Source organism: Heterocephalus glaber, unplaced genomic scaffold, assembly GCF_053883595.1.
Source record: "Heterocephalus glaber isolate CG9 unplaced genomic scaffold, H.glaber_assembly_v1.0 deba00000331, whole genome shotgun sequence".
NCBI lineage: Eukaryota > Metazoa > Chordata > Mammalia > Rodentia > Bathyergidae > Heterocephalus > Heterocephalus glaber.
This window is the reverse complement of record NW_028258142.1, coordinates 6,522,217-6,549,887: the sequence shown is the minus strand read 5'-3', so window position 1 is coordinate 6,549,887 and position 27,671 is coordinate 6,522,217. Positions and strand designations below refer to the sequence as shown.

Below are 27,671 nucleotides of genomic sequence, written 5' to 3'. Positions count from 1 at the left end.
CTAGGCACCAAAAAACTACCCCTCCAGGTACCTGGCCTCACCCTGAGGATTCCTGGGTGTCCACCAGAATCTGTGTGGGCTTTCATTCCTCTTCATTACAAGACACTTTTACTCAGGTTAAAGGACATTTCAGAAAAAAATACATCTAGAAATCTGGTTGTTGAAAGACACAGAGATCTTCTTTGGACCTGAGACTCAGAGCTGCAGTACACAGTGCATGTGGAGACTGAAGGTCAGAAAGAGTGAAGATGAGCCTTTCCATTGATTTTTGTGTGGTACCCCCTGCAGGCAGCAGTGGCTCCCTCCTGTGGAGCAAAGGCCCTGTGCTGACTCTGAGTCCACAGGCACAAGTATGCAGCCAGAGCAGGCAACCAGCTCCATGGAAATGAGAGTTGAGTTCTCCCCCATCACAAAATATTGATTATAACAATGAATTTTTACAGGAACAAGGTATTGGGGTTTGATTTTTTTCATGTTTTTTTAAATTTCCTGCCCCGGCTACAGCTGCCTGGTGGTGGGCTGAGTAGTCAAATTATCCTTTCCCTGGACAATTCAAGCCATGCACTGTGCACTTTCTAGGAACACCCCCATTCTACCTTCTTAGAAAGTACAGATTGCACATGGCAGACGGCACCTGCAAAGTGCTGAATGCCCCTATGATGCTCCAAGAGCACTAGCCAGTGCCCTTCCATTTCTCCTCTCCCAGGAAGGCAGCTTTCCCTCCTGTCTAGGCCAACACATGAGGGCACAGGCTCATGACCCCTGCAGGTAAATCAGGGGACAGAGGGATGTCCTAGAAGACAGACCCTGGAATTTAAAGTAGGATAACCTGTGTCACAACTAGGTCACCTATGTGATCTTCAGTATTTTCTGATACCATGACCCAGCTGGCTCATTTCTAACAATAAAAAAGCAATACCCATTTTCCAGTGCAGATTCAAGGCTAAACTGGGGTTACATGATTTTAAGGTGTCTGCACCATGCCTGGCACAGAATAGAAGATGATTTTTCTTCTCCTTTTCTATTAGGCTCTACAATCTAGTTCACGATAAGGAGAATGCAACATTCTAAACTTGTACAGTCATTGCAAAAAGCAAGTTGTTATAAAATCTTCAAAAGGAACAAAAGGGCAGTTTTTGACTTCCATATAATTTAAAACAGATTGGGAGGGAAAAGAGAGGAAGCATATTTTCAAAAAGATGAAAATAATGAATCATGTCTAGATGGCAGACTCTGATACAATTTCTAATTGTTCTAATAACTCACTTTTATTGGGAGAACAAATTCTCATCAAAGGAAATGATATCCTGTTAATGTCTTATTAATAACAATTACATTCCTCAGAAATTGATATAAAAGACAGAACTCAATTGGTTCAAAAAGATACAACTTCAACTCTATCATTTGGCTAGAAGTGTGCTGGTCACAAAAGTCCATAATTACTGCAATTCCATCCCTTGTTTGAGCTGAAATTACACTGCTGACATCCCTTTAGTGACAAAAGCACATTTAACAGCCAAAAAATTTTAGATACTGCTGGTGAGTCTCTTTTGATTGGAAGTTTGTTGGCTGCAGCTGTAATATTTCTGAGTTAAGCTATGTTCATACATTCCTGTTCTGACTGGAACAGTTTGGCCTCTGTTATTTTGATTGCAATATTGTCCAGCAGGCTGGACTCATGATTAATTCAAAGTATTAGGATGCCTTACAGTCCTTTCAAATGGTAGCTGAAAATCCACTGGAGATGAGCCTTGAAAGTGATTTGACTGCAGATTTGGAGAAGAGTGGAGATTAGGTACTTGTTGCTTCTATGATTCATCAACATCTAAGCAGGATGCAATTAATATCCTGTAACTCACTGGAGCTTCTTGAGTCCCCTGAGAGTAGAGGGGAGAAAAGTCAAAATTGCTCTGTTTCCAGGGATTATAGAATAAATACTTTGGCAAAATCAGTCACTAATAAGACAACTAGCACTCTTGTAGAAAATGCCTCCATGGTGCCAGATTAGCCCATTCCCCTTCTTTAAAAAGCTCCCAGCATCACTTGTCTGCCTTTTGGCTAAGATCAAGTGTAAAAAGATCCCAACATGTTTTGTTAAGGGGTATGATGGCTAGCAATGTGCTCGAGTGGGCATGTGACCCAACATGGACTAACAGGGTTTCTTTTTTAACCTTGATAAAGCATATATTAATTCATTTGCGTTAACCATCCCACAATGTATACATATTTTAAACTATCATTGTGGACACCATAAATGCATGCAATTTTTATTTGTTGTTATGGTTTGGATCTAAAATGTGTCACAAAAGTCACATGTGTTTGGAGGTGGGGAGTGGTTGGAAGAGGTGGTCACTGCGGACATGACCTGGATGGGTATATTCTTGTCCTGGCTCCTCTCTTCTGTCTTTGCTTCCTGGCTGCCATGGGTTGAGCAGCTTTCCTTCACCATGCTCTTCTGCCATGCCATTTCTCCCTTGGAGCCAGCCAACCATAGACTGAGCCCTCAGAAAACTGTAAATGAAAATAAACCTCTTCTTCTTTAAGGTGCAAGTGTCACGGATTTTTTCCCAGCAGCAGAAAAGTGACTAATACATCTGTAAATTAAGGAAACAGATAATTTTAAAAGTTTGTCAGTAAGGCCGGGTATGGTGGTACATGCCTGTAATCCTAGCACTTGAGAGGCTTAGGCAGAAGGTTTGCCATGAGTTAGAGATCAGCCTGGGCTACATAGTGAGTTCAAGGCCAGCCTGAATTACATAGTGAGACCTTGTCTCAAAAAAAAAAGAAAAAAGGTTGTCAGTTAGACAAAAGGAACAAATTCAAGCGATCCACTCTACTTTATGGAGATTATAGTAAATGACAATATATCATATACTTTAAAATCACTGAGATGCTTCCTCTTCCTTGTCTTCAAATTGAACATCGCAGGTGTGTGTGTGATACAACCCACTGGAGCTGATTCTCTGGAGAACTCAAATACACACACATTGTATTGTAATTCTCTGTTAATATTGATTTTTTCCATCATACTATAAGAACTTCCTTTGCAGGAATTGTCTCAAATGCATCTTTGTAAACACAACAGCCAGCACATCTGGCACAGAGTAAATGCTCCCTAAATGTCAGGTGAATGACTATTTCGCTGCTGTTGGGAGGAATAAATAGGTGAAGGTACTTTGAAATCAAAACAGCTGTATACAGGAATTAGCTATTCGCCCATTATCAGTTCCCAAACCCATTTTTACTAAAGAAAATCAAATTAACTAGGAGTTATATACTTCTAACCTCTCCCTTCTTTACTGTTGTTATTTATTCAAAATGTAACTGCTCATTTCCTCTTGCACAAGAGGTGCTGTCTTTGGCACCAAAGATTAAAAAATTTAGACAAGGTCTCTGAGCTTCGATTCTAGTGAGTGCGGTGGGAACAAACCTCAAGCAAGTAAATACGTATACAAATAAGACAAAGACCCTTAATGATGAGTCGTAGGAAGGAAGCAGTATAGGACCAGCTGAGGAGAAGGAGCTGCCTTAAACTGCACCATCTTCCCCACATAAAGGAACATTCCTTTTTAGTTTTTGATTTTTTTTTCTGTCTGCTTAGCTCATTTTCAGTTTTCCTTGCCGCAGAAAGGAATTTTAAGCAAACTCAGAATTAATTCAAATTAATTTTTCTAAAATGTAAATTTGATCACATTATCTTTTTTGCTTAAAAAGCTGTGTTGGCTTCCTATTTGCTACAAAGTAATGTACAAATAATTTATTGGCATCCACGGCCTTCCAGTTTGGCTAACTCTTTCCATCCCGTGACTCTCTGGCGGTCCCTGCCCACTCATTCCCCACCTCGACCCAATGCCTTCGTCCACTTCATTTCCCAAATGGATTTATCCTCGTACTTCCTCTAACCCTAATATTGGCCCAGCACATAGGTTCCACCTTTTAAAGTTCAGACTGCATGGGTAGAAAGTCTTCAGTGCCTGGCATCTGCTTAATACATGAGTGCCTTCTTTCCTAGCTGAGAGAAAACATTCACTCCTGCAAGGCTCCAAGACTCCCTTATGATATTTATCTAGCTCTGCCTTGTGTTATTGTTTTTTAGGAACATGTCACATCTTTCCATCTGGATCATTATTTCCTTGAGAGGACAAATTGTTTCATTCAGTGATGCTTTCCTAATCAGTACAAAAGAGTATTCAATAACTGCTTGTTGGATAGATGAGTTTGGTGAATAAACAAATGGCCCAACAAGTAAAAATGAATCAGTAGAATTCTTTCGTGTTCTTCTGTTTCCACTCAATGTTGTATTTATTATACATCTTAGATAGATACATTCATCACTCCTTTCAGAGTTTGGTAATAAACAGTTACTATACATGTTCAGAAAGTGAGGATAATTTCTTTTTCGCAAGAGTGATCATTTTGGTGACAATTCAGAAAATTATATGTAGAGTACAATTAGGAGCTATTTCTACTTTTTAAAAAGTAATCTTGAAGTTCTCTTTTATAGACGATTCTAAGTGTTTCACTCTGATGATTCTCCTATACAATATTCTTGATAACACTTCTTGCAAAAAGACCCCAAGCTTTGAATAGCATAGAGTTTGAACATCTATCGGAGCTTCCACTTGGGCATGAAAGCTTGGATAAGCTTTAGAGTATAGAGAAAGTGCTGGAATTAGTGATCATTCTCTACAAATTGTAGTTCTGAACTATTCTCTTGCCTTCTGCTTATCTCAGAGATGCAAAAGATCATATGCATCAATTTGTACCTTACATGATAACAAATGGTTTGTTCATATGAGTATTTTCCATTACACATCAGGAGTACATTCTACATTTCATATAAAATTAAATGTGAGTGGTATCAAATGATATGTAAATCTAGAAGTGTCTAAGTTATATTAAGAGCTTAGTTGCTGCTTTCTTCTCTAAGATGTGTTATTGGATATAATGTTACAGATTTACAGATTACTAATACTCATCTCTCCCCCAACCTATAATAGTTGTATGGCTTAACTTCACTTGAAGGAAGTCAGACATAATTCCAGCTAATGTAATTATTGATCAACAGTGTTTCTGAAAATCTGTTACACATATAAATTTTTCCATGCCTAAATGTATAAGCTCTTGTAATATATACATAGGTATGTATATATATATATATACACACATACATATGTATATATATAAATATAAAATGATCCCCAGAATTATGAACACTTTGGGCTAACTCTTTAAATAAGTAGCATGCAACAAGTGGTCAGGATAAAAATAGAGAAAAGTCAGTTTCTCCACACAGGGAGCTTACCATGGAATATAAGCATTAGCCACATGAATTACCTTTACCTTATGAAGACTGAACAGGTGAGGCATAAAAGAAATGAGGCACTCTGGGAGCACAGACACAAAAGGCATTACCTACAACCAAGAGACAGCAGCATTTGCTGTGGAGCCTGGAGGATTGTCAGGATCTTGATAGCAAAGAGAAAGCTGGAGCAAAAGTAGACTAGGGAGCCAGCTCACAGGATGCTATTTAAGGCTGTACCGGAAGTAGAGGTAGGAGGAAGTTGAAAGACATTAGGCTGTACAAGAAAATTAGAGGAAAATCATTTGAAACTTCACTTCCCATGCCGAGAAATAAGGATTCTGCTGTCTAGGCCACGGGAAAACAGGAAGAATGTGAAACAACAGACTCACATCTAGAAGCAGCACTGGGGGAATTTTAGTGGGTGGCAATGGAAGCACAGTGAGCAGTCAAAGGCAAGGAAAAGCAACCAGAATTGATAATGGCACAGCCAGGAAGTGTATATTAAGTTGCAGTGGGAGGACATTAATGATAATAGTAGTCTTCATGATGTGGGGATAAACTGGTCCTTTTAAGCAGCCAGCAGATTCTTTACTATTGCTGAAGTGGAATCTGTACCTTAAAAACATCAGTTAGAAAGTGTGCAGTATCATTTGTTCATGAACAGATTCTGTATGGAAGCATGGCAGGTTAGTGCTTTTCCTTGGTCACAGCAGGCAGGTGTAGGCAGGTCATGCAAAGCAGGTTCTTAAGGTCCAGGTGTCCAGAAAATTATGTGGTACAGGAATGTAAATGTACCTTAGGCCTGGCCAAAAAAAATGTGCCATGGGGCTAATTTTGTTTGCTAATTGTTTCTTTCTAAATGCAGGTTCCAGTGGGACTGCCATAACATGGAGGTGGAGAGGGAGTATACAAGCATGTGTACCTGATTATCTGTATGCCAGCATACCTTGGCAGGAAAATCACACAGGCAGATCATTTTTATACATCTTCCTCTGAAAAGGAACACAAGAAACTGAACAGAACTTAGCACAGGTCATCTGAACTCGACATGCCCCCATGGGATTGATCTAAAAGTTTTCTTAACCAACCTCCAGAACTCAACTTTGCAGATTTTGGTGCTCCCAGCCCTCTGCAGAAGCTCAGGCTAAGATCCAGTGTGCTTGGCAGCCTGAGGACAGCAGCAAGGGCACATTGACTTATACCTCCAGTGTTGAAATGGTGTAGGCACAGGATTCTGTTTTTCAAAACCAACTGAATGATATACAAGTATGAGTATGAAAAGGTAGCAGTTAATGTTCCTATAAATGTGAATGCTTAGAAAAATCCATCAAAAATGAATTGCTAGCTAGACGTGGTGTCTACATCTGTAATTCTACCACTCTGGGAGGCTGAAGCAGGAAGACTGTAAGTTGGAGCACAGCCTGGGACTTTGAAGGACTTAGCAAGACGTGACTCAAAAAATAAAAAGGGTGCACCTCAGTACAAAGGTACTGGGTTCAATCTCCAATAATGAAAAAGAAAAGATGAGTTACTAAAAATTCTGTCAAGTCAGGTATGAGCAACACAGCTATAAAAGATTAGGGGAAACAATAAAGCCTGGAAATGTCTATCCAATAACTAAAGAATTTGGGTGCTGCATAGGCGGCGGTTCAGTACAAAATTCTTTCAATATTTCTGTAAGTTTAAACCTTTTCATAATAAAATGTTGAGTGAAATGTATCTAAAATTTCTGCAGAGGTGACTTTACATTCCTGACAAGATGGTAAATTAGCATGAAATGTTGGTTCCCTCCTGGGTCAGATGTTGGAGCCCATGGAGTTAAAGAGCAAAGTCTAGGACCTGGGAAATAAAATGGCAATTATTCAGGTGGAAAGACTACATGTTCCCTACCACCACTATTCACCCCATGCTTCTTTGTTACTTCCGTCTTACAAGGCTATACTTTCTCCACCAATCCAGTGGTTTTAGCTATCCCAATTTGAGATAATTTATTACAGCAGCCCAAAAAAACTAATACCACAAGGTTGATTACCTTTGCTTTTTCATGTAGGCTCTAATCTAATCACTGGTATCCTTACAAGAAGAGAGAAACTTGGATATAGACATGTAAGGAGAACATCATATGAAAACAGAAACAGAGGTTAGAGTGATGCAGACACAAGCCAAAGAAAATCAAGATTGCTAGGAGCTACCAGAAGCTGAAGAGGCAAGAAGGATCCTCCCCTGGAACACCCTGGCCCTGCTCATACCTTGATTTTAAATTACTTGCCTTCAGTCTGTGAAAAGAACAAAATTCTGCTGTACTAAGCTATTCACAGTGTGGAATTTTCTTTCCATGGTCTTAGAAATCTAAGACACCACCCAAGTCATAGATGTTACCAGGGTAAAGTTAGTGATGCACAGAGCCAGCAAGGGCACATGTTACTAGGCCAGAACAAGAGACAGTTCAGCCCCATCTCTACTCATGTTGAACACCAGACTACTGCGTTCCAGGGAGAAAAATCCCTAGGTCCAAAAATAAATGACGAGCACTGTAGAGACCCAAAATAACACAGCCAGATAAAACATTTAAAACCATCTTGACAAAGACATATAAAAGATAACATGAGTCAAGAGCAGGAAAAGAACAAGTAAAAAACATTTAGTGTTAAATACACTCAGTAAATAAATAAATAAAATGGATATAAGCAAAGGAAAACTTGGGGTGCACAATTAGGTAAAGGAACTTACTAAGAGTTACTAGGAATACAGAGAAGATATAAAAGTTATGTTGTATAAAAATAAAAGTATCTTTACACTAATAGAAACATCAGTGGAAGAGAAAAAATAAACAAGGGAAAATATTAGAAAAAACAATTTCTAAGAATGTTCTGAGTTAGAGAGAAGTAGAAGACATCAGGTTAAAAGGCCCTTGAAGTGACATCGAAGACAAGAGAAAGAGCTCATTTCTAGACATGTTGGAATAAAATGCAAAGACATTATGTACAATTGGTATTAACACTGGATACTGATTAGTCTCCAGCAATAGAAAGAAAATCTGGAAAATTCCCATAGGTTTTGAAAATTAAACAATACTTTTAAATAACCCATGAGTCAGAAAAGAAATCATAAGGAAAGTTAGAAGATATTTTGAAATGAATAAAAGTATTTAAAACATCAAATTTATAGGAGAAAGCTAAGAAAATAACTATCAGGAAATTTAAAGCCTTAATCACTACATCAGAAATTTTAAAAGTCATGAATAAATAACTTAAGCTTCTGCTTTAAAAGCCAGGAAAAGAACAGCAAATCTAATACAAAGTAAGGAGAAGAAAACTAGCAAGTTAGAGCAGAAGTAAATGAAATAGAGAATAGAAATATCATAAGGAAAGTATCAATGAAGCCAAAAGAATGTTGTCTGAAAAAAAATTTTTTTTATTAGCAGACCTTGAGCTTAAACCGGGGACAACAAAGGGGAGACACAAATTAGCAAAATCAAGAGAGAGAACGTCATTGATGAACTAAGAAGAATTTAAAAGGTTATGAACTGTGATGTTCTAGCAAATGAGACAACTTAGATAAAATGAACAAATTCTAGAAACACAAACTACCAAAACTGACAAAAACAGAAAGTTTGAATAGACCTATAATGCAAAAAAACATTTTAATTAGAAATAAATATCTTACAACAAAGAAAAACCAATCCCAGACGGATTTACTGGTGAATTTTATTAAATGTCTAAAGAAGAAATAATACCAATCCTTTACAATCTCATAAACTAGAGAAAGAAGGACTTCTTAAATCATTCAATGATGCTAGTATTCTCCTTGCATACTACTACTTGCTAGCATTACAAAGTGAGGTAAAGACATCCCAAGACAAGAAAACTTCAGGTCAATACGAACATAGACACAGAATCCTTAACAATATATTAGCAAACAAAAATTCAGCAACATATTAAAAGGACTACACAACACAATGAAATATTTTCCCAAAGTTCAAGGTTGGTTTAATATCTAAAAATCAATTTCTGTAATAAACCATATTAATAGAATAGAAACAAAAATGATCCTCTTAATAGATGAAGAAAAAGCATTTGCCAAAATCCGAAATCCATTTGTGATTTTTTAAAAAAGCTTTCCATACAGTATGAATAGAAACTTCTTCAATCTGATAAGGATGACTATGAAAAAACAACTAACACCATATGTATTAGTGAAAGACTGAGTGCTTTGCTTTCTAAATTTGGGAATGAGATCCAAAAGAGAAGCACAAAAAGAAAGAAGAGAAGAAAAAGATGAGAGAAGTGTGGAAAAAGAATAGCAGTGAAATAGTTCTGTCTCTCTCTCTCTCTCTCTCTCTCTCTCTCTCACACACACACACACACACACACACACACTACTAGAGCACATAAATGAAGGCATGGAGCCCAAAGTCAATATACAAAAATAAAAAAAAAATTACACTTATATCTGTTAACAACAAATAAAATGAAATTTATATTTTTTTCATTCAAAAAGCATCAAAAAATAAAGTTTAAAAAACTTTAACAGAACAATGTATACTAAAAACTATGTATACTAAATAATGTATACTAAAGACTATAAAACATTGCTGAGAGAAATAAAAATAGAGATAAATATATGCAGAGATACCCATGTTCAAGTACTAAAAGATTTAATATTGCCAAGATGTCAGTTGCTCCCAAGTTGACTATAAATTACCTCAATCTTTGTTGAAATCCCAGAAGGCTTTTTTTGTGTAGAAATATGCAAACTTGCAAACTAATCCTAAAATTTACATGGAAATGCAAAGGACCTAAGGGAGCCAAAACAATTTTGACACAGAATAATGTTGGAAAACTTACATTTTCCAATTGTGGAACTCACTATAAAGCTACATTAATCAAGACAGTGGCATTGGCACAGGATAGGTATATAGATCAATGGAATTGAATTAAGAGTCTAGAAATAAACTCATGTAATAGTTTAATTTTCACAAAAGTGCCAAGATAATTAATGGAGAGAGCAAATAGTCCTTTCAACAATTGGCTGGGGTAACTAGACATATCTAACAGTTAACTCAAAATTTCCCATAATCCTAAGAGGTTAAATAATAAAATTCTAGAAGAAAATATTGAAGAAAATCTTTTGACCTTGTGTTAAGTGAAGAATTCTTGGCAATGGTACCAAAATCATGATCCAATGAGTACAGTATGTACATCTTTAACAATTAAAAACAAGAAAAAGGTTTTGAAACAAACATTTAACTAAAATACAAGGGGGAAAGTAAATGCTTAAATTAAAAATTTTTTAATATTTAAATTTTTTTAATTTGCAGTAAAAGATACATTGCATTAATTCCTCTCAAAATATTATCCCCACTTCTATTCATAGCTCATGAAGGAGGATTTCCAGAACTGCATCAGAATGTAACAAGAACAATTGTATGAATGTGTTTCACATGGGGAGGAGTATTTTAAGGAGAATCAATGGCAATGTGTCTGTTACTGTAATCTTTTAAATTTAAACCTTCTCTGTAATTTTTTATCACACCTTGTAAACGTAAGAGGGAAAATCAGTTTTAAAATGTAAGAACAAAAATCAATGGTATGGATAAAATGCAACAGAAAAGTTTATTGGTCAGTTTTTCCTTACTGTGACAAAATACCTTAGAAAGCCAATTTAAAGAAGGAAGGGTTTAATTTGTCTCAGTTTCAGACCAGGGTTATCTGGCTCTATTTCCTTTACAACAGTATGAGGGAGATACATCATGGTGGGAGGATGTGGAAGGGGAAAGATGCTCACCTCATGGCCGTAAAGAAGCAGAGAGAGAGAAACAGGAAGGAGTCAGGGGCAGGACACCCGGTCAGTGACTACTTCCTCCAATCAGCACCACTTACTGAAGTTTCCACCACTTCCATATAAGGCCATGGATAGATTAGTCTTAGAGGCCTTGTGATCCAGTCACCTCCCAAAGGCCCCACCTCTAAGCACTGCTGCACCTAGGACCACACCTTCAACACATGAGCTTTTGAAACACATTTCAGGTTAAAGCCAAAACAAAAGGATTATTCAAATCAAGATCTGTTTACTTACAAATGCAAAAAAAAAAAAATGATGGCCAGTTTAATTATTTTGAAAAATTAGAAAGATAAAAATAAATAAAATAAAAGCCAGGCATGGTGGTCCATGCCTACAACCCCAGCACTCTGGGATGCTCAGCAGGAATATCACAATTTTGAGACCACCTTGAGCAATTTAGCAAGTTAAGAATACCCTGTCTGAACAGAAAAAATAAAAACAGCCCTGGCTTCAATCCCAATACTGCACTGAGAGCAATAGAGAGATAGGTAGATAGATAGACAGACAGATAGATAGATATAAACTGGAGAAGGAAGGTACATTCCATATGCAACACAGCATATGAATATCATGAACAGTTTTATGCTAGTAAGCTTAATAAATGAAAAAATGAATATATCGTTATAAAATATAAAATAACAAAGCCAGTGCATAGTAAAAGAGTAGGTTAATTCATGTGTTTGAATATTGGTTTAAACTTACATATGGATTAAGGAATTTAATGGTTTGAATTACTGCTTCTATTTCTCTTATATTTTCTTACTTCTACTATTTGCCTTTTTTTATTATGGGCACATGGGATGTTAATTTGTCCCAAAATACCTCATTAATTCAACATAATCCCAATCAAAATTTTAGAAGATTTTAAAGGATTCCTCAAACTTATATTAAGATATTGTCTCAGTTACTTTTCTCTCATTGCTGAGACAAAATACTTAACACCCAAAATTAAAGGGGAAAATGGTTTATTTAGCTCACAGTTTGTAGAGGTTTCAGTCCATAACAGAGGTAACAGAGGGGCAACAGTTCATGGTGGGGTGAAGACAACAAAAGCAACAAGAGACCTGAACAGCATCTTTCCGCCCCTTTTATCTTATTCAGACTATTTAGGGTGGGTAGCACTCACACCCTTAATCTTAGTGCCCTAGCATTGGACCATGAATCAATTCCAGAAAAAGCCCTACCCATGACTGCACGAGGCTTGGGGGGACATCAAGACACAAGCCACAGTGGATATATAAAGAATAACAGAGGCTCCTAAATAGTTAAATAAATCAAGAGCAGACAGACTGTTTCCTACCAGATATCAAAACATACTACAAACTTATGTATTAAGGACAGTACAACTGAGAAATGAACATTCCAACCAGAAGAAAGCCTGCAAATATTCTTGTTATTTTTTAAGAAAAATAGATAAAAGATTTTTTAAGCAATTGTAGGTAGGAAAACCTGGCATACTCTGTAAGGAAAAATAAAGCTGAATTCTGTTTCACACCACATAAAAATTAAAGACCTTATATAAAGTGTATCCTAAAGTCTAACAGAAATAAATATACCAAGTTCATTTTATGACCCAGACAAGAAAAGGGAAAGACTTTAAGTCCAAAAATACAAACCACAGAGAAAAAGATGGCAGATGAAGGGCTGAAAATAAATACCTGAAATATACAGAGAGTGCATGCAATTTAACAAGCAATAATAACCTTAATAGATAAAATTGGCCAAAGGATAGGAATACGATATATAGAAACAAAAGTTAAAATGGCTAAATAAGTATATTAAGAGTTAATCTCATATAATTAGTCAGAGTATGAAATCAGTAGTATAGCACTTTACAACACCAAAATTAAAAATTTTAGTAAGACAGATAATGTTACATATTGATGAGAAAGTAGGAGGATATTGGCTCTTATGTCAGCTGATGGAATAGAAACTGGTGCTGTAGCTCTGGAACGCAAGATGATATGTTTAGTGAAAGGAAGTACAAATATGCTCCAGGATCCCACAATCCCACTCCTAGATGTATGTTCAAGGGAAAGAAAAGGAAAGGACAGGAGAGGGGAGATGAAGGGAGGGGAGAAACAGGGAGGGGAGGGGAAGGGAGAGCAAATCTGTAAGTTCTGTGTACAGAGACATGGATTTGGTAAACATGATGCAAGCAGTGGTTTGAAAAGTTCAAGTGCGGTGGGGTTTGTGAGGATCTGAAGCTACCTCGCCAGATGCTACATGAAGTTGAGAAGACCACCAGCGTTTGCCACAGATATGTTAGTGACTCTGCCTTAGGTCATCCAGCTCCAGTTGAGCATCCAGATGACTGCAGCCTCATGATGGACCCAAAGCAATACCAGAAGAACTGTTCAGTTCTCAAACGGTTGTCATCCAGCATACTGAGCAAGCGAAATCGTTGTCTGAAGGCACATTCTGTTGAGGTGTTTTGTTATGCAGCAAAAAATAACTGATGTGTTGTGTGTTACTAGGAGAGTAAAAAAGACTTATGTAGGAAAATTTACAATATGCACTATGGATTATGATACTTTGGTTAAAGTAAGTGTATGTTCATCAGTTTGCATAGATGACAAAAACGAACAGAAAAGAAAGGAGTACAAATAAGAATGAGATTTACAGATTTATACCACTTAGGAAATTTTAAAACACAAAAGGTGCCTTCTATTTCATAAAGATATATGTCTACTGAAAGGTAGTCAACAGGACCAGGAATCTGTAGGGGAGAGTAACAGAGTCCAGGCAGGTGAAGAAGGGTAAAAACTACATAATACAGTATAGTGTAACCAAACACAATAGAACATAGTCCCTTTGATACGGTGTAACAAGGAGAGGAGCCTTTCACAGACCCATGACAAATTTATTCTAACCAGTAGTCACATTAATCCAACTCCGTGATCCCAATAAAAAATGTATATATTGACTTTTGACCTGCAGCATTCTATGAGCAGTTCCTCTAGTCCCCTGACTCCAAAGGTGTCAAGAAGCCTTGAACTCTTAAGTTTACATGAAATAACTAATTGACCTTTTAGAGACAGATGACAGCATGGAAGCAAGTGCTATAGTAATACAACCACCTATAATGCCACAGCATGTGTTTCTGATGAGGACTCAGGAGATGAAGAAGGTAGAACAGTAATCTTCCAGGTTCATTGCTGTGCACAACTGGCTATCTTATTCAAGATGGTGCTGATGCTGAGTCTGACTCAGTCTATCCCTCATACGCATGTAAAGATGACTCTCCTGACAAAGGTCCTTCTGTGACTACTGTGCAGTATCACCATCTCCACCATCAAGGAAGAAAGTAACAAAAATGGTTTGCAAATAGAAAAAAGCAGACCTAATTGCACAACCCGTAGCAGGAGAGTTACAGAACCACCAAACGATTTCTTCCCCAAAGTGAGAACTCCCACAGAATTCTTGAATTTTTTCTCGATGACAAGGTCATTGAACTCATTGTCAAGTATTCCAACTTACACACTCAAAGTAAAGATGTATATCTTGGTTTAACTAGCTCTGAATTCAAATGTTTTCTGGAAATTATTTTTTGAGTAGTTACATCTTAGTTACTAGAAGGCACATGTTTTGGGAACAAAGAACAGATGCACATAATGTACTAGTTAGTGCTGCCATGAGGTGTAACTGCCTGGAAAGTATATTTTCTAGTTTGCATGTTGCTGACAATGAAAATTTGGATCCAATGAACAAGTTTTCCAAGTTGTGACCTCTCATAAGCAAACTCAATGAGAGATATATGAAATTTGTTCCAAATGAAACATATTCTAGCTTTGATGAACCCGTGGTTCCTTATTTTGGTCATTATGGGTACAAGCAATTTATTTGAGGAAAGCCCATTCAGTTTGGCCATAAATTGTGGTCTGGGCTACATTGTCTGGTTTCGGCCATATCAGAATAAAAACCCAATAAATACTAAACATGAAGAATATGGTGTTGATGTATCACTTGTTCTTCAGTTTGAGGCACTTAGGCACATCTGGGACAATGCCATTTTATATTCAATAATTTTTTTACCAGTATTGCACATCTTGATAAGCTCGGTTCAGTGGGATATCAGGCAACAGATACAATGAGAAAGGATCACATTGACAAAATTCCATTGGAATCAAATGTAGCTCTAAAGAAGAAAGAAAGGCACATTTGATTATTGAATTGAAGGCATAGCCAATATTGCCTGCAGATGGGATAATAACTGTTGTCACTGTTGCCTCATCTGGTACTGATATTGATCCCGTCACTTGTCAGTTGTTATTCCCAGAAACTAAAAAAGAAGATCCAAGTTTTACAGCCAAACATGATCAAAGTGTATAGCAAGTTCATGGGAAGCACAGAACTGATGAAAACTTTGATAAGTACTGGGCATCAATCCAGGGAAAGAAATGATATTCAAGCCCCATTTTGTTCTGTTTCAAACTGATGTTAAAAAATGCTTGACAACTGCATAAAATATATGATGAAAAGCCAATAGATTTTCTGGAGTTTTGTCAGCATGTGGTGTGCCATTATCTGGAGACCCTTGGTCATCCTCCAGAACCTGGCCTAAAAGGAAGACCTTCTCAGAGGCCAAACATTGACTCACATTTTTATTACATAAATCATGTGATATTGAAACGGGAAAAGCAAATTCGGGGTGCTGAATGTCATAAGAACATCACTTTTCAATGTAAAAACTATATTGTTGCCTTACATGTGAAGTATTCTGTTGAATGGCATGCTGAGTAGCAAGATTCTCACCTCCCGAGAAGAGAAGCATCTCCTGACACAAGCACTTTGTACAATGTAGTGGCTTTCCCTAGTACACCACTTGTGGAATGCCACACAAAAATAAAATATAATAAACACATTTCCTCTTCAAAAAATGTATACAGTGTTTTTGAGGGATTGTGCACTCAAAGTTCTTTGCAAGTATATTAAAATTTTCATTCCACCTTAAAGAAAGCTAAACTGAGAAATGTAGATGATGGAATATGAGTTCAGTTTATAAAAAGAGAAGACAGAATTTAAACCTACGCTCACAGAATAGACTCACTCTTGCATCAAAAGATTGGCAAATGAAACTTCATACATAAGTTACAGCACTTGGGCTGTGCATCCAACAAAACCTTTGAACTACCCGCTTAACATTTTTTCAGCTAACCATCCCAACATTGAATTCCTTCATCTATTCAAACAGCCCCTGCACTTAATACATATTTTATAGACAACACTTGGAAGTGAAAGAGCACTGTGCTGTGAATGCTTTGCTGGGTCACTGTCTACACACTGAAGAAAATGGATATTTCTGCCCATGCTCCTCCTAGGGTAGAAAAAAGAAGTTGATCTTAGATTGGTTTCAAGAGGACCTGATTATGCTTTCTGAAATTATGCTTTTCTGAAGATTATGACTGTCTCAGATTGAAGACTGAGACTGAAGACTATGAAGGGAAAGGAGAGTTGGAGGAACTGCCCTTTGGTAGAAGTGAGCAGGGCCCTTACACACAGTGGAAAAGCCAGGTTACAGGAAGGATTCTGCCATATTAGCATCTCAAAGAAGGATCGTGACAGTGGTAGCTACTGGTAACCAGCTCCACATTTTCCTTTTCAGTATCATAAGGGCCTTACCCCCTTCTCACCCTTGCAATCAAGTCATTGAGCTGGAGCTGGCTGAGCTTGCAGACACTGAGGCAGGTACTGTGTGTGACCTGGAGGAGAAGTAATCCAGTCACGAGATGATCAGAGACCTGCTTAAGGAAGGAACCCAAAACACAGGGTGATCGGTGATAACCAGACCAAACCTGTGACACACACACACACACACACACACACACACACACACACACACAGGTATGGTCCAAGGGAGAAAAGCCCCCATCCCTCACCATTCTCCTCCTGAGTTAACTGAAGTCATGAAGAGACCACACAGGCAACCTGTCCACTTTATTGCAAGCTTCCCACTCCCACCTGACATCAGACTACACTGTACTTGGATGGGCAGTCTCTTCTGACCAGTGAGGCTCTCAAAGCATCAAAGCACCATCAAATACAGAAAATAAAGCATGATTACTGGTGTTCTCACATATTACTGCAGAACTTATTCATATGATCGTATATGTGTGTATTCATATTTTCTGTTTTCCTTATCAACTACTGTGATGTAATAGGTAAATGTATTTAATGCTTAAAAACTCATCTATTCTTCAAAATAACAGAAAAAAATAAGTTACTGATTTTTATATGTAATTCAGCTTTTCCACAGATGCCAGAGCCTTCTAAGTACCCAAAGGTCACCATGTCAGAATCTTCTGGCAGAGCCAGATACTGTCCCCTGACATTTAATTCATTAGAAGGATGTAAACAGCCCTCCCTAGCCTGGCCCAGGGAAGAGATTCAACTCCAGCTCCTGTCTCTGCAAAGACCAAGCTTTCCATCTGATCTCCACACCATAATGCAAAACAAAACCTCACATTGTCACATACTGTGTGCCAGGAATTCTGCCAAGCATTTATGTGCAAGACTCCATTTAGTCCTTCCAATAATATGTCCTGTGTCTATGTGAAAAGGGAGAAGCTTAGAAAGAGCAAGTAACTGAGCTCTGGCCACACACAAGAAGAGGTAGGGCTGGACTGGAGGCCAGCCTGCTCCTGTCAGAACCTGAGGTTCTACTGGTCACCAGAACAGCTTTTCCTTGGGGCTGGTGTTTCCCTGCCTCCTTCACTGTGGCCAACATCACCTTCACACTAAGCTATAGCCAGGTGTCTTCCTGACTCTAGTCCCTGAGCACCCTTTCCTTAAAGCACTTACTTTGGAAAATGTGCTATCATAAATCTTATCTCTGTCCTTGAGATGTGAACCTCCTCTGGACTTCTTGCCAAGTGAACTTCCCTAACCTGTGTTCCCCAAGGACCTGGATACATGGCTGTGAAATGCAGCCAATTAATAAAGAAATCAATGCAGCTTGTGTTATGGTGACCATTTCATCACATGTGCCGGAACATCAAGTCAGACATGTTAAAGACACACAATTTTTATCAACTACACCTCAAAAAGCTGGGTAAAGTAGGAAAAGAACAAAGAAAGAAAGAGAGGGCTGAAGGAAAAAAAACAACCGATAACTCTATCACCCAGTCTCCATGGAAAGGTAGGAGTCCATCTTTGATCATAGGCAACATAAGCCAGCACAGGGAGCCTAATGTCATTGGCCAACTTCCTCCTCAACATCCTCCAGGATTTTCTACATCATAAAACCTCTCCCATTTTGTTTCAGTGGCACTAAGTTCACTCACTCTGTACTATTGCAGGGGGTCTCCGCACAAGCATCTGGTGCCATTTTTCTTTTATGGAAGACTGGGTCTCTGTGAAGCCTCCCACTGTCATCAGGGCCACCGGTCATCCGTTGTGGTCTCCCCTCTTGGAGCTCTTCTTATAGCATACTGATGCCCTTCTCTGTTGTGACCACGTGCCCCATAGATCCACTGACTCTCCTAAGACCAAGGTTTTGTCACACTCGCCTTTATATTTTTTCTCCCTTTTTCCCCCGCTTTGTAGCCAATATCATAGTGTGCACCCTACACCAACTGCTCAGTAAGGATTTTTTTCAAATGACCAAATGAATGAACTGAAAAAAGAAAAGCAAACAAATATTTTAATAATAGCTTATCTTAAATCAAAAAGAATACAAAATATGAGAAAAAATATTTCATATATGTTAACAGTTTCTGTGTCTAGGTTTTAAGAGGAGGGTCCTTTTTGCTTTTCCAAGGACATGATTCATCAGGATGCAAAGAGAAACAAAGAAACAGAAATAGAGCAATTCATAGAACATATCAATTCCAATGCACCTGAATTTCCTAGGTCCCAGGTTCACTTTTCCATGCCAGGCATGCTGCTAAATAATAATACACAGACATAATTTATTATAATACATTGCTCTGTATAAACACAGAGAAATGATAACCGATTTGCTCAAGATTTATTATGGGCCAGATGCCACCCATCTTAGTTAATAAAACAATCTTGTGAGGAATCTTCTGTCATTACACAGATGACATTTTACAAATTAGAGAAGTGAGACTCTGAAAATTAAATCGCAAATACAAGGTTACTCGATTAATAGGTGGCAGAATATAAGATAGACTCTAAGTCGATCACATGCCAAAATCAATGCTCTTAACCATTATACCTAGCCTGCCCCAGCTGAAGGTCAATTACAAATAAATGAAAACCAAATTTGAAAGACAAATAGTGATTTCTCTCAAAAGAGACAAATGTTCTTCAACTTTTAAATGATATGGTCTCTATCACAAATTTTCATTATTCTGTTATATTTACATCACTACACAAAAAAACTCATAATAAGGTTATCTTTAAAATAAGCATAACAGCCCAGACACCAGTGGCTCAGGTGCACAAGCCCCAGCCAGAGGCCCGCCCAGACAATAAAATGAGCATAACAACTTTCCTAAAAACTAATGTTTATAAGACTTCATGAAACCTTTTGAATTTTATTATGTTGTTTTTTCTATTAAACTCTCTGTCTCTGTCTCTCTTTCTGTCTCTCTGTCTCTGTCTCCCTGTCTCTCTGTCTCTCTGTCTCTCTCTGTCTCTCTCTCTCTCTCTCACACACACACACACACACACACACAATCTTTTTACTTCTCCATGCTGTGCTTTCATTTCCTTAACTTTTCTCTTAAAAGGAAACAAGAAGTCTTGCACCAATAAGCACAGCCATATAAATAGCAATCATAAAATATATTTTAAGAAATAGTTTCACAAAAATAGGTGTCATAAATTGTAAGAATGCTAATTACAGAGTGCAGTAACTGAGACAGTTGTGTTTCTTGTTCAGAGGGATACAAGACAGGCTTTCTGGCCCTGCAGCATGGGGGTGGTCCAGGGCATCACACTTACCTCCTGGGTCCTCAAGGCACAAACCACTAGCTGGTCACTTCCACATCACACAACAGAGATAGCATGTGGAAGTCTGGCACACATGATAAAAAATAGCACCATCATATTTTTTCTTTTCCCTTCTTTCCTTTCCCCTACCCTTCCCACTTCCCCTACTCCTTTAGACCTTTACTTCCTATTTCACATTATCAATTATACCATTTGAACCTCATTTACACTTTTCGTTTTTCACACGAGAGAAACTATGCGGTATTTACACAAACAAATAAAGTATTAAAAAATAGCACCATCAGTTACCATTCTAATAAAACTGAAAAAGAAAAGAAATAAAAAGACCAAAGTAAAAGCATAGAAGTGTCCTTGTGCAGTATTCTATCACAGAAACACATCTGAATGTGGAGCTGGCAGCTCAGCACTAGGCAGTCGGCAGATACAAGAAGTCTTAGATCCCCCTGATCATTGCTGTTAGAATTCACAGCCATTCACATGTCCAAAATTCTGCCCCATGGAGGAAAGGGGTGAATAGATAACAGGTATCTCCCCTGCGTGGGCTCAAGGTCAGGAGCCTTCCTGTGTGGTCTTTGCAATAATCATTCCAGGCAGGTATCACCCTCAACCTGTAGAGGAAAAACTGGGAACCAGGGAAGTACAGAGCATGACCTGGATCACATTCCAGTTGGTGGTACCATCAGGCCTTGAATCTGGATAGATCTAACTTCAAAAAGTTTATTGTCCACTTCGTTCTAATTTGATGGGTTTATAACGTATAGTTTCTCTAAGAAACTCACTTTTGGCATTTATTTCAATGTATCCAACAGACACAGCCAAGTGTCAAAGTTGGGAATAAAGAGTTTGCTTTGCAGTGTAAAGCTCTTCAGTTAGTATAGTTTAATTAGAATCCTGCCTGGCCAGATCCTCCACCCAGCTACCAGGGACCTCTCTCCTCACCCACCCCATCACAAAAGACCTCCTTCTTTTTCTCTCATCATCATCTTGCAGGTCCTAGAAAACAAAAACAAAAGATGGTAATCCTTCTCCTGTTTCCCATTATCACTAGTAAAATATGTGACAAACAGGATGAAGCCAGAGATTTCACTTATAAAACATTTTTATTGCCTCCAAAGCAGTTAGCCATTGAAGACATCATCTTTTCAGGTTCTTTAGGATCTTCTGATTCACAATGAGAAAGTAATGGTTAGAACGAAAATGATAAGTCAAGGAATACAATGGAGATTCAAGATAATACAATTGTCAACGAAGAACCTTAGTACTGTCCTTCACTTCCTAAAACATCTATTTGCCTTTCAAATATTAAATAGCACTTATTTCTTTCACCTATATAAAGTAGAAAAATGTTAAAGAAATTGCCCAGCAGAATAAAACAGGCCATGGTATGTTCAGAAATAAGTCATTTACAAGTCACTTATCAAACTAAGTTGGGGTTTGGTGGCAGACCAATAACAGATGTTCATGAAATACATTACACTTTTATTAGTTATCAATTATCTTCCAAGCACTGGTTTATCAGTGCTCCAGGGAGAAATAAAAGACCTAAATATCTGCCTGCCTCCACTCTTCAGCATCACCCTTCATTCAACAGTTGGAATCGTAGATATCAAATATTAGCTTTGATGTTTTCCAAAATTTTCACCTAAATTTCTATTTTTCCACTGCAAAGCAGCATAGATCTATTTTCAAACCTCTTTTTGAGAGCCCAATGTTAATGTCAATGCTCTTGATACAAATTTATTTTTTTAATTTTATTGATACATTTTAGATATATACATAGTGATCATCATAAGGAATTTGTACCTGTACATGATATATCTTGATTCTTCTTTTTTCTCCAATCATCTTCCCTCTTCTTAATCTTTCTTCTCCTCCTTATTTACAAAAGCTTTGTTTCTATTTTTTTCCTTGTATTCTGTTTTTTTTTTCTTTTCCCTTCCTTTTTTTCCTAATCCCCCTTCCCTAGATCCACTTTCCATTTGAACATTTTCTTCCCAATTCCCAATATCTATTATAAATTTGGTCCTTATTTATACTTTCTGTTTCTCATATTAAAGAAACAACATGATATTTAAATATGGGTGTCTGATTTATTTCACTTAAGAGTATGGTCTCAAGGTGCAACCATTCACCTAGAAATGTCTCAAGTTTATCCTTCTTTATGGCACAGTACTACTCTGCTGTGTAAAAAAAAAAACCCACATTTTTGTCCATTCATTGGTTGATGGGCAGTTGGGCTGTTTCCAAGATTTAGCTATTACAAATTGGGCTGCTATAAACATGGATGTACATATATCACTCTGGTATGATCCTTTTAATTCTTTTGGGAAGATACAAGAAGGGGAACATCAGGATTGAATGGAACCTCTAGATTTAATATTCTTAGGAATCTCCACGCTGATTTCCACAGGGATTGTACCAGTCTACACTTCCACCAACAGGGGAGAAAAGTTCCTTTATCCACGCATCATTAACAGCATTTGTTGTTGTTTGATTTCTTGAAAATAGCCATTCTTTCTGGAGTAAGATAGAAGCTCAGTGTTGTTTTAATTTGCATCTCTCAAATGACCAGTGATGTTGAAAACTTTTTCATATAGTTATTTGTCATTTGTATTTCTTCATCTGAGAAGTGTGTATTCATTTAAAATGTCCATTTTTGGATTGGGTCTTTAAATTTGGGGGGTCTGATTTTTTTAGTTCTTTGAAGAGCTGGCAAAAATTTTTTCCCTCTCTGTGAGTTGTCTCTTCACCCTGTTGGTGGTATCTCCTGCTGTGCAAAAGCTTTTTAATATGATGAGATCCCAGTTGCTGATTCTTTTAATATTTCCTGTGCAATCAGGGTGTTGTTCATAAAGGTTTTGCCTACACCCATGTCTTGAAGAGTTTTACCTATTCTCTCTTCCAGCAGATTTAGCGTTTCTGTTTTAATATTTAGATCTTTGATCCATTTCAATTTTAGTTTACTGCATGGTGAAAAATATGGGTCTAGTTTTAAAGCCAGTCTTTCCAACACTATTTATTAAAGAGGTTATTTTCTTCCAGTGAAGGTATCTGGCCCCTTTATCAAAGATAAGGTGGCTGTGTGCGTTTGGAGTTGTTTCTGCATCTTCCAATCTGTTCCACTGGTGCTCATGAGGGTCTTTTTTTTTTGCCCAGTACCATGCTGTTTTCATCACAGGAGATTTGCAATATAATTTCAATTCAGGGATTGTGATGCCCCCCTGCCTTGCCTTTGTTGCCCAGAATTGCTTTTGCTAGTCGAGGACTCTTTTGGTTCCAAATGAATTTTAGAATTGTTATCTCTTACTCTATGAGGTATGCCACTGGTATTTCAGTTGGAACTGCATTAAATCTGTATAACAATTTTGGAAGTATGACCATTTTCACTATATTGGTTCTTCCTACCCAAGAACATGGGATGTCTTTCCAGTCTCTGATATCTTGTTCAATCTCCTTTTTCAGAGTACTGTAGTTTTCAATATGAATGTCTTTTACTTTCTTTAGACTGATTACTAAGTTTTTTTTTTTCAATGCTAACACGAAAGGTGTGATTTCCCTAAATTCTCTCTCAATGCATTTATTATTTGTGTACAGAAAAGCTATTGATTTTTTAATGTTGACTTTGTATCCAGCTACACTACTGAACTTGGTCATTAAATCTAGAAGTCTTTTGGTAGAGTTTTGGGGTCTTCTATGTAGAGTATCATGTCATCTGCAAATAATGACAATTTGACTTCTTCCTTTCTTATCCTTATTCCTTTTCTTTCTTTCTCTTGTTTAACTGCTCTGGCTAATGTTTCCAGAAATATATTGAATAGGAGTGGGGATAGTGGGCAGCCCTGTCTTATTCCTGATTTTAACGTGAACACAGTTTTTGACTATTTAGTAAGATGTTGGCTATTGGTTTGTCATGGATAGCTTTTATCAGATCAAGATAAAGATTATCTATTCTAATTTTTGTAGGGTTTTATCATGAATGGGTGTTGCACTTTGTCAAATGCTTTTTCTGCATCTATTGAGATGATCATATAGGTTTTGTCCTTGGCTCTGTTAATATCGTGTATTACATTGATTGATTTGTGTATGTTGAACCATCCCTAGGTGAATCCTACTTGCTTATGGTGTATAATCTTGTTGATAATTGCTGCATTCTGTTTGCCATTATCTTATTGAGAAATTTTGCATCTGTTTTCACTAGGGAGATTTGCCTATAGCTCCCTTTTGGTTGCATCCTTCTCTGGTTTGGGTATCAGGGTAATGCTTGCTTCCAGGTATAAGTTTGGGAATATTGCTTCTCTTTCAATTTCATTAAAGAGTTTGATGAGTGTGGTATTAGATCTTCTCTAAATTTCTTGTAAATTCAGCAGTGACTCCATCATGACCTGGGCTTTTCTTTGTTGGTAGACTTTTAATTACATTTTCAATTTCATCAACTGATACTGGGTTATTTAGAATTTTTATATCTTCTTGATACAGTTTTGGTAATTTTTATGTATTTAGGAATCTGTTCATTTCTTCTGTGTTATCCATCTTTGATACACATCTCCAAAAAGAAAACTGCAGGAAGTGAGTCAGGGGTAGCAATCAAAACAAGCCCAGTAGATTTGTCCGTCAGGGAGCTGGCTCTGCAAATTGGTATTTAGTTAACAATTGGCCTCCAGGTGACTCAAACACAAAAATTTGCCTTAGTTGGTATTATGTACATATCCTTCCAAAATTCCTCCTTCAAAGTCTTAATCCTCCTTGTACCTGTACAGTAAAGAAGAAACTGAAGTGAAATGAATAAAAGGATGGGACCCTGATCTGATAAGATTAGTGTCCTTATAAAAGACACATCAGAACAATCTCTCTCTGTCTCTCTCTCTCTCTCTCTCTCTCTCTCTCTCTCTCTGCCATATGAGGACAGAGTGAAAAGATGACCATCTGCAAGCCAGGAAGAGAGCCCTTAATGGAACAAAATCATCTGGAACTTGATCTAGGTTATCGAGCCTTCAGAACTGTGAAAGAGAGAGACTTGTTATTTAAGCTGCTAGTCTATGGTGTTTTGTTATGGCAAGCAAAAGGTTAAAATAGTGGGATTTCATTATCTTCCCCCATGAAATGACAACATCTTGGATGATGAGAAGAAAAGGGAGTCATAGTAGTGAGTCACTGGTTACTGTCTCAGAGAAGAAATTACCCATCATTTTGTATCAGTTCTAGAGCTACATGGAGTAATTCTCTTCTGATCAAAGGCTCAGTGGTTATCAGTGTGCCCTGACATGGCAATGTAGTGTACAAAGAAAAAGACATCAAAGAAAGTGACAGAAATACTTGCAATAACATTGCTTTCTTTTTAGCTTGATACATTAATGTTTTAAAATTCAGACCACAGACATTTCCTCAGCTCTTAGTTCTGAGATTTCACTTGTGATCACAATATCCTTTGCTCACACACTCAGGTATAAGGGGTTGGCATGGAAGGGCTGAGTTAGAAAGGAACTGGATGAAGGTTAGAAATGACAGTCCCTACCCAACTTTCATTTTTTTAAACAATGCTCTTGAGACTTGTTGACCAATGTAGTAAATAGGATTATAGGGTTTTTAAAAAATCCATCATAGATATGGGCTTATTTAAATATATTAGTTTCTAAAAGTTTAAACCCAAATCTTACATAAAGTACAGTCATGAAGTTACTATTTAATATGTCTGTGAATATATTCTTACTGGACATAAAGAACATATTTAGATATTAAAATTTAACATAGTGATATATGATAATACATACTGATGATGATTTCCATTTCTGTCTGAAATATTTCAAATACATCACCCTTAGTCACTTATTTACCATATTGCCTTCATATCACTTTTAAAAGCCTTCTCACTCTCATTGCCCTCCTTTCCTCTGTACCCAGACTTACTCACTTGAATAGATGCTTAACATTCCCATGTATGTTTTAGTGATATTACTATAAATACATATTTCTATAAAAATATTGAGGGTAAATTTTGATGGCTTTTAAATCTATAAATTAGAACATACTGTTGCATTATTTTTTGAGATTTAACCATGTTCATCCATGTGTCCCTCTTTCATCCATACTGCTGTATAATATTAACATTTTATGAATATGCCACAATTTATTAATTCATTTTGCTATTGACAAGTATATAAGAGATTTTTAATTTATTGCTATTACAAATATATATCATAAAATAAATTAAGTTTGTAAATTAAGGTACAGTACCCCTATAGACACCTTGCTGAACTCCCTTAATTTAAAATAGGTTAGTTTGGAGTGTTGCTGTAAATAAGAATTTGCAAGTAACAATAATTTGGTTACTTAATTCCAGTCTTTACTCATTTCTCTCTCTTTTATGAATCTTACCGCATTACCCTAGATCACCATTCAAGTCATTTCCACAAAGTAGACAAAACTAAAACATTTAGGAACACAAGTTAAGATAATAAAAGTATGAATAAAAGTCAGCATGTGGACCTATAAGTCATGGTCATAGTTAGCTCTAGGGAAAAGCGAAAGGGTCTGTGAAGGAAGGGTCCTTGGAGGCTGGTGGGTTAGAGCCGTAATGGGTGAGATCAACTGAAGTTTGAATATCTTCTCATTGTTTTGTTATTAGCATGAGTTGTACTTATTCACTTTAGGGTGTTTTTTTATTTTCCTCATACTTTGTTTTGCACTTCTAGCAAAGAGAATGTATTACTTTTATAATTTGTAAAAATCTAAAAGTTTTAGGTTTTTGAAAGAAAAAAAGGAAGCTTCTGAGAATATTTCAATCCTGTGCAAGAACACCTCATGAGGCAAAAAAAAAAAAAAAATCCCAATATGTCTAATTAATAATCTAACATTTCACAAATCAGATTTGTTTGAAATGTGCTTCTGTGCATGAATGTGAGTGTAAGATGGCACATTTTAAAGACAATAAATATATAAGAATGTTTCTGCCAAGAAATAGATCCCCCTTCACCTTTGCATCTTACCCCACAGAAGCCCAAGGCTGTACTAGCTCTGATGTTGGGATGAAAGATCTAGACCAGTAATGGTGAACCTTTTAGAGCTTTCAATAATACAAACAGCCCGCTGAGACATGCATGCCATAGGTTCACCACCACTGAATTCTAGACCTTTAATACATTCACTCTAAACGCTGACTCCTTGGGCTTCTGAAGACAAAGTGTTGCTTCATTTCCTTCACTCTTGGGATCATCCAGGTATTTCAATAAAACTTTTGACAACATATTTAGAAAGGTCACATCCTCCAATTGAAAGAAAGTGGATTAAGCTATTTTTACCAAACCCCAATACTCTGTGAAAGATTATAGAAATGCAATGTATCAAGAAAATGATTTCATTTGCTTTTTAATCAGGAGTCATCAATCAATACTTCCTTTTATATTTGTTATGCCATTTGGTTGCATCCAAGTTTTTTTTTAAATGGTACCACATGGCCATAATTTATCTTTATCTTGTATTTTAAACTACAAAATAAACACAAATGAAAAACATCATCTTCAAAGGTCAGTGTTTATAATTTTCTTTTTTCACTTCTCACAAGATAGATAAGTTCTCCAAATAATAATCTCTTCTTTCTTCTTTCATA

General features: G+C 37.0%; 1 protein-coding gene across 1 annotated transcript in view; it reads right to left on the bottom strand.

Moving 5' to 3' along the window:
• Positions 1–1,250: 1,250 nt before the first annotated feature.
• The window catches only part of Fbxo15 (F-box protein 15), a 123,177-nt gene continuing 96,756 nt past the window's right edge, over positions 1,251–27,671 (bottom strand). The window contains exon 10 of the mRNA XM_087191273.1: positions 1,251–2,594. Within this exon, the coding sequence (XP_087047399.1) occupies positions 2,586–2,594 (9 nt within the window). The 3' untranslated portion in view covers positions 1,251–2,585. The remainder of the gene's footprint in view (positions 2,595–27,671) is intronic.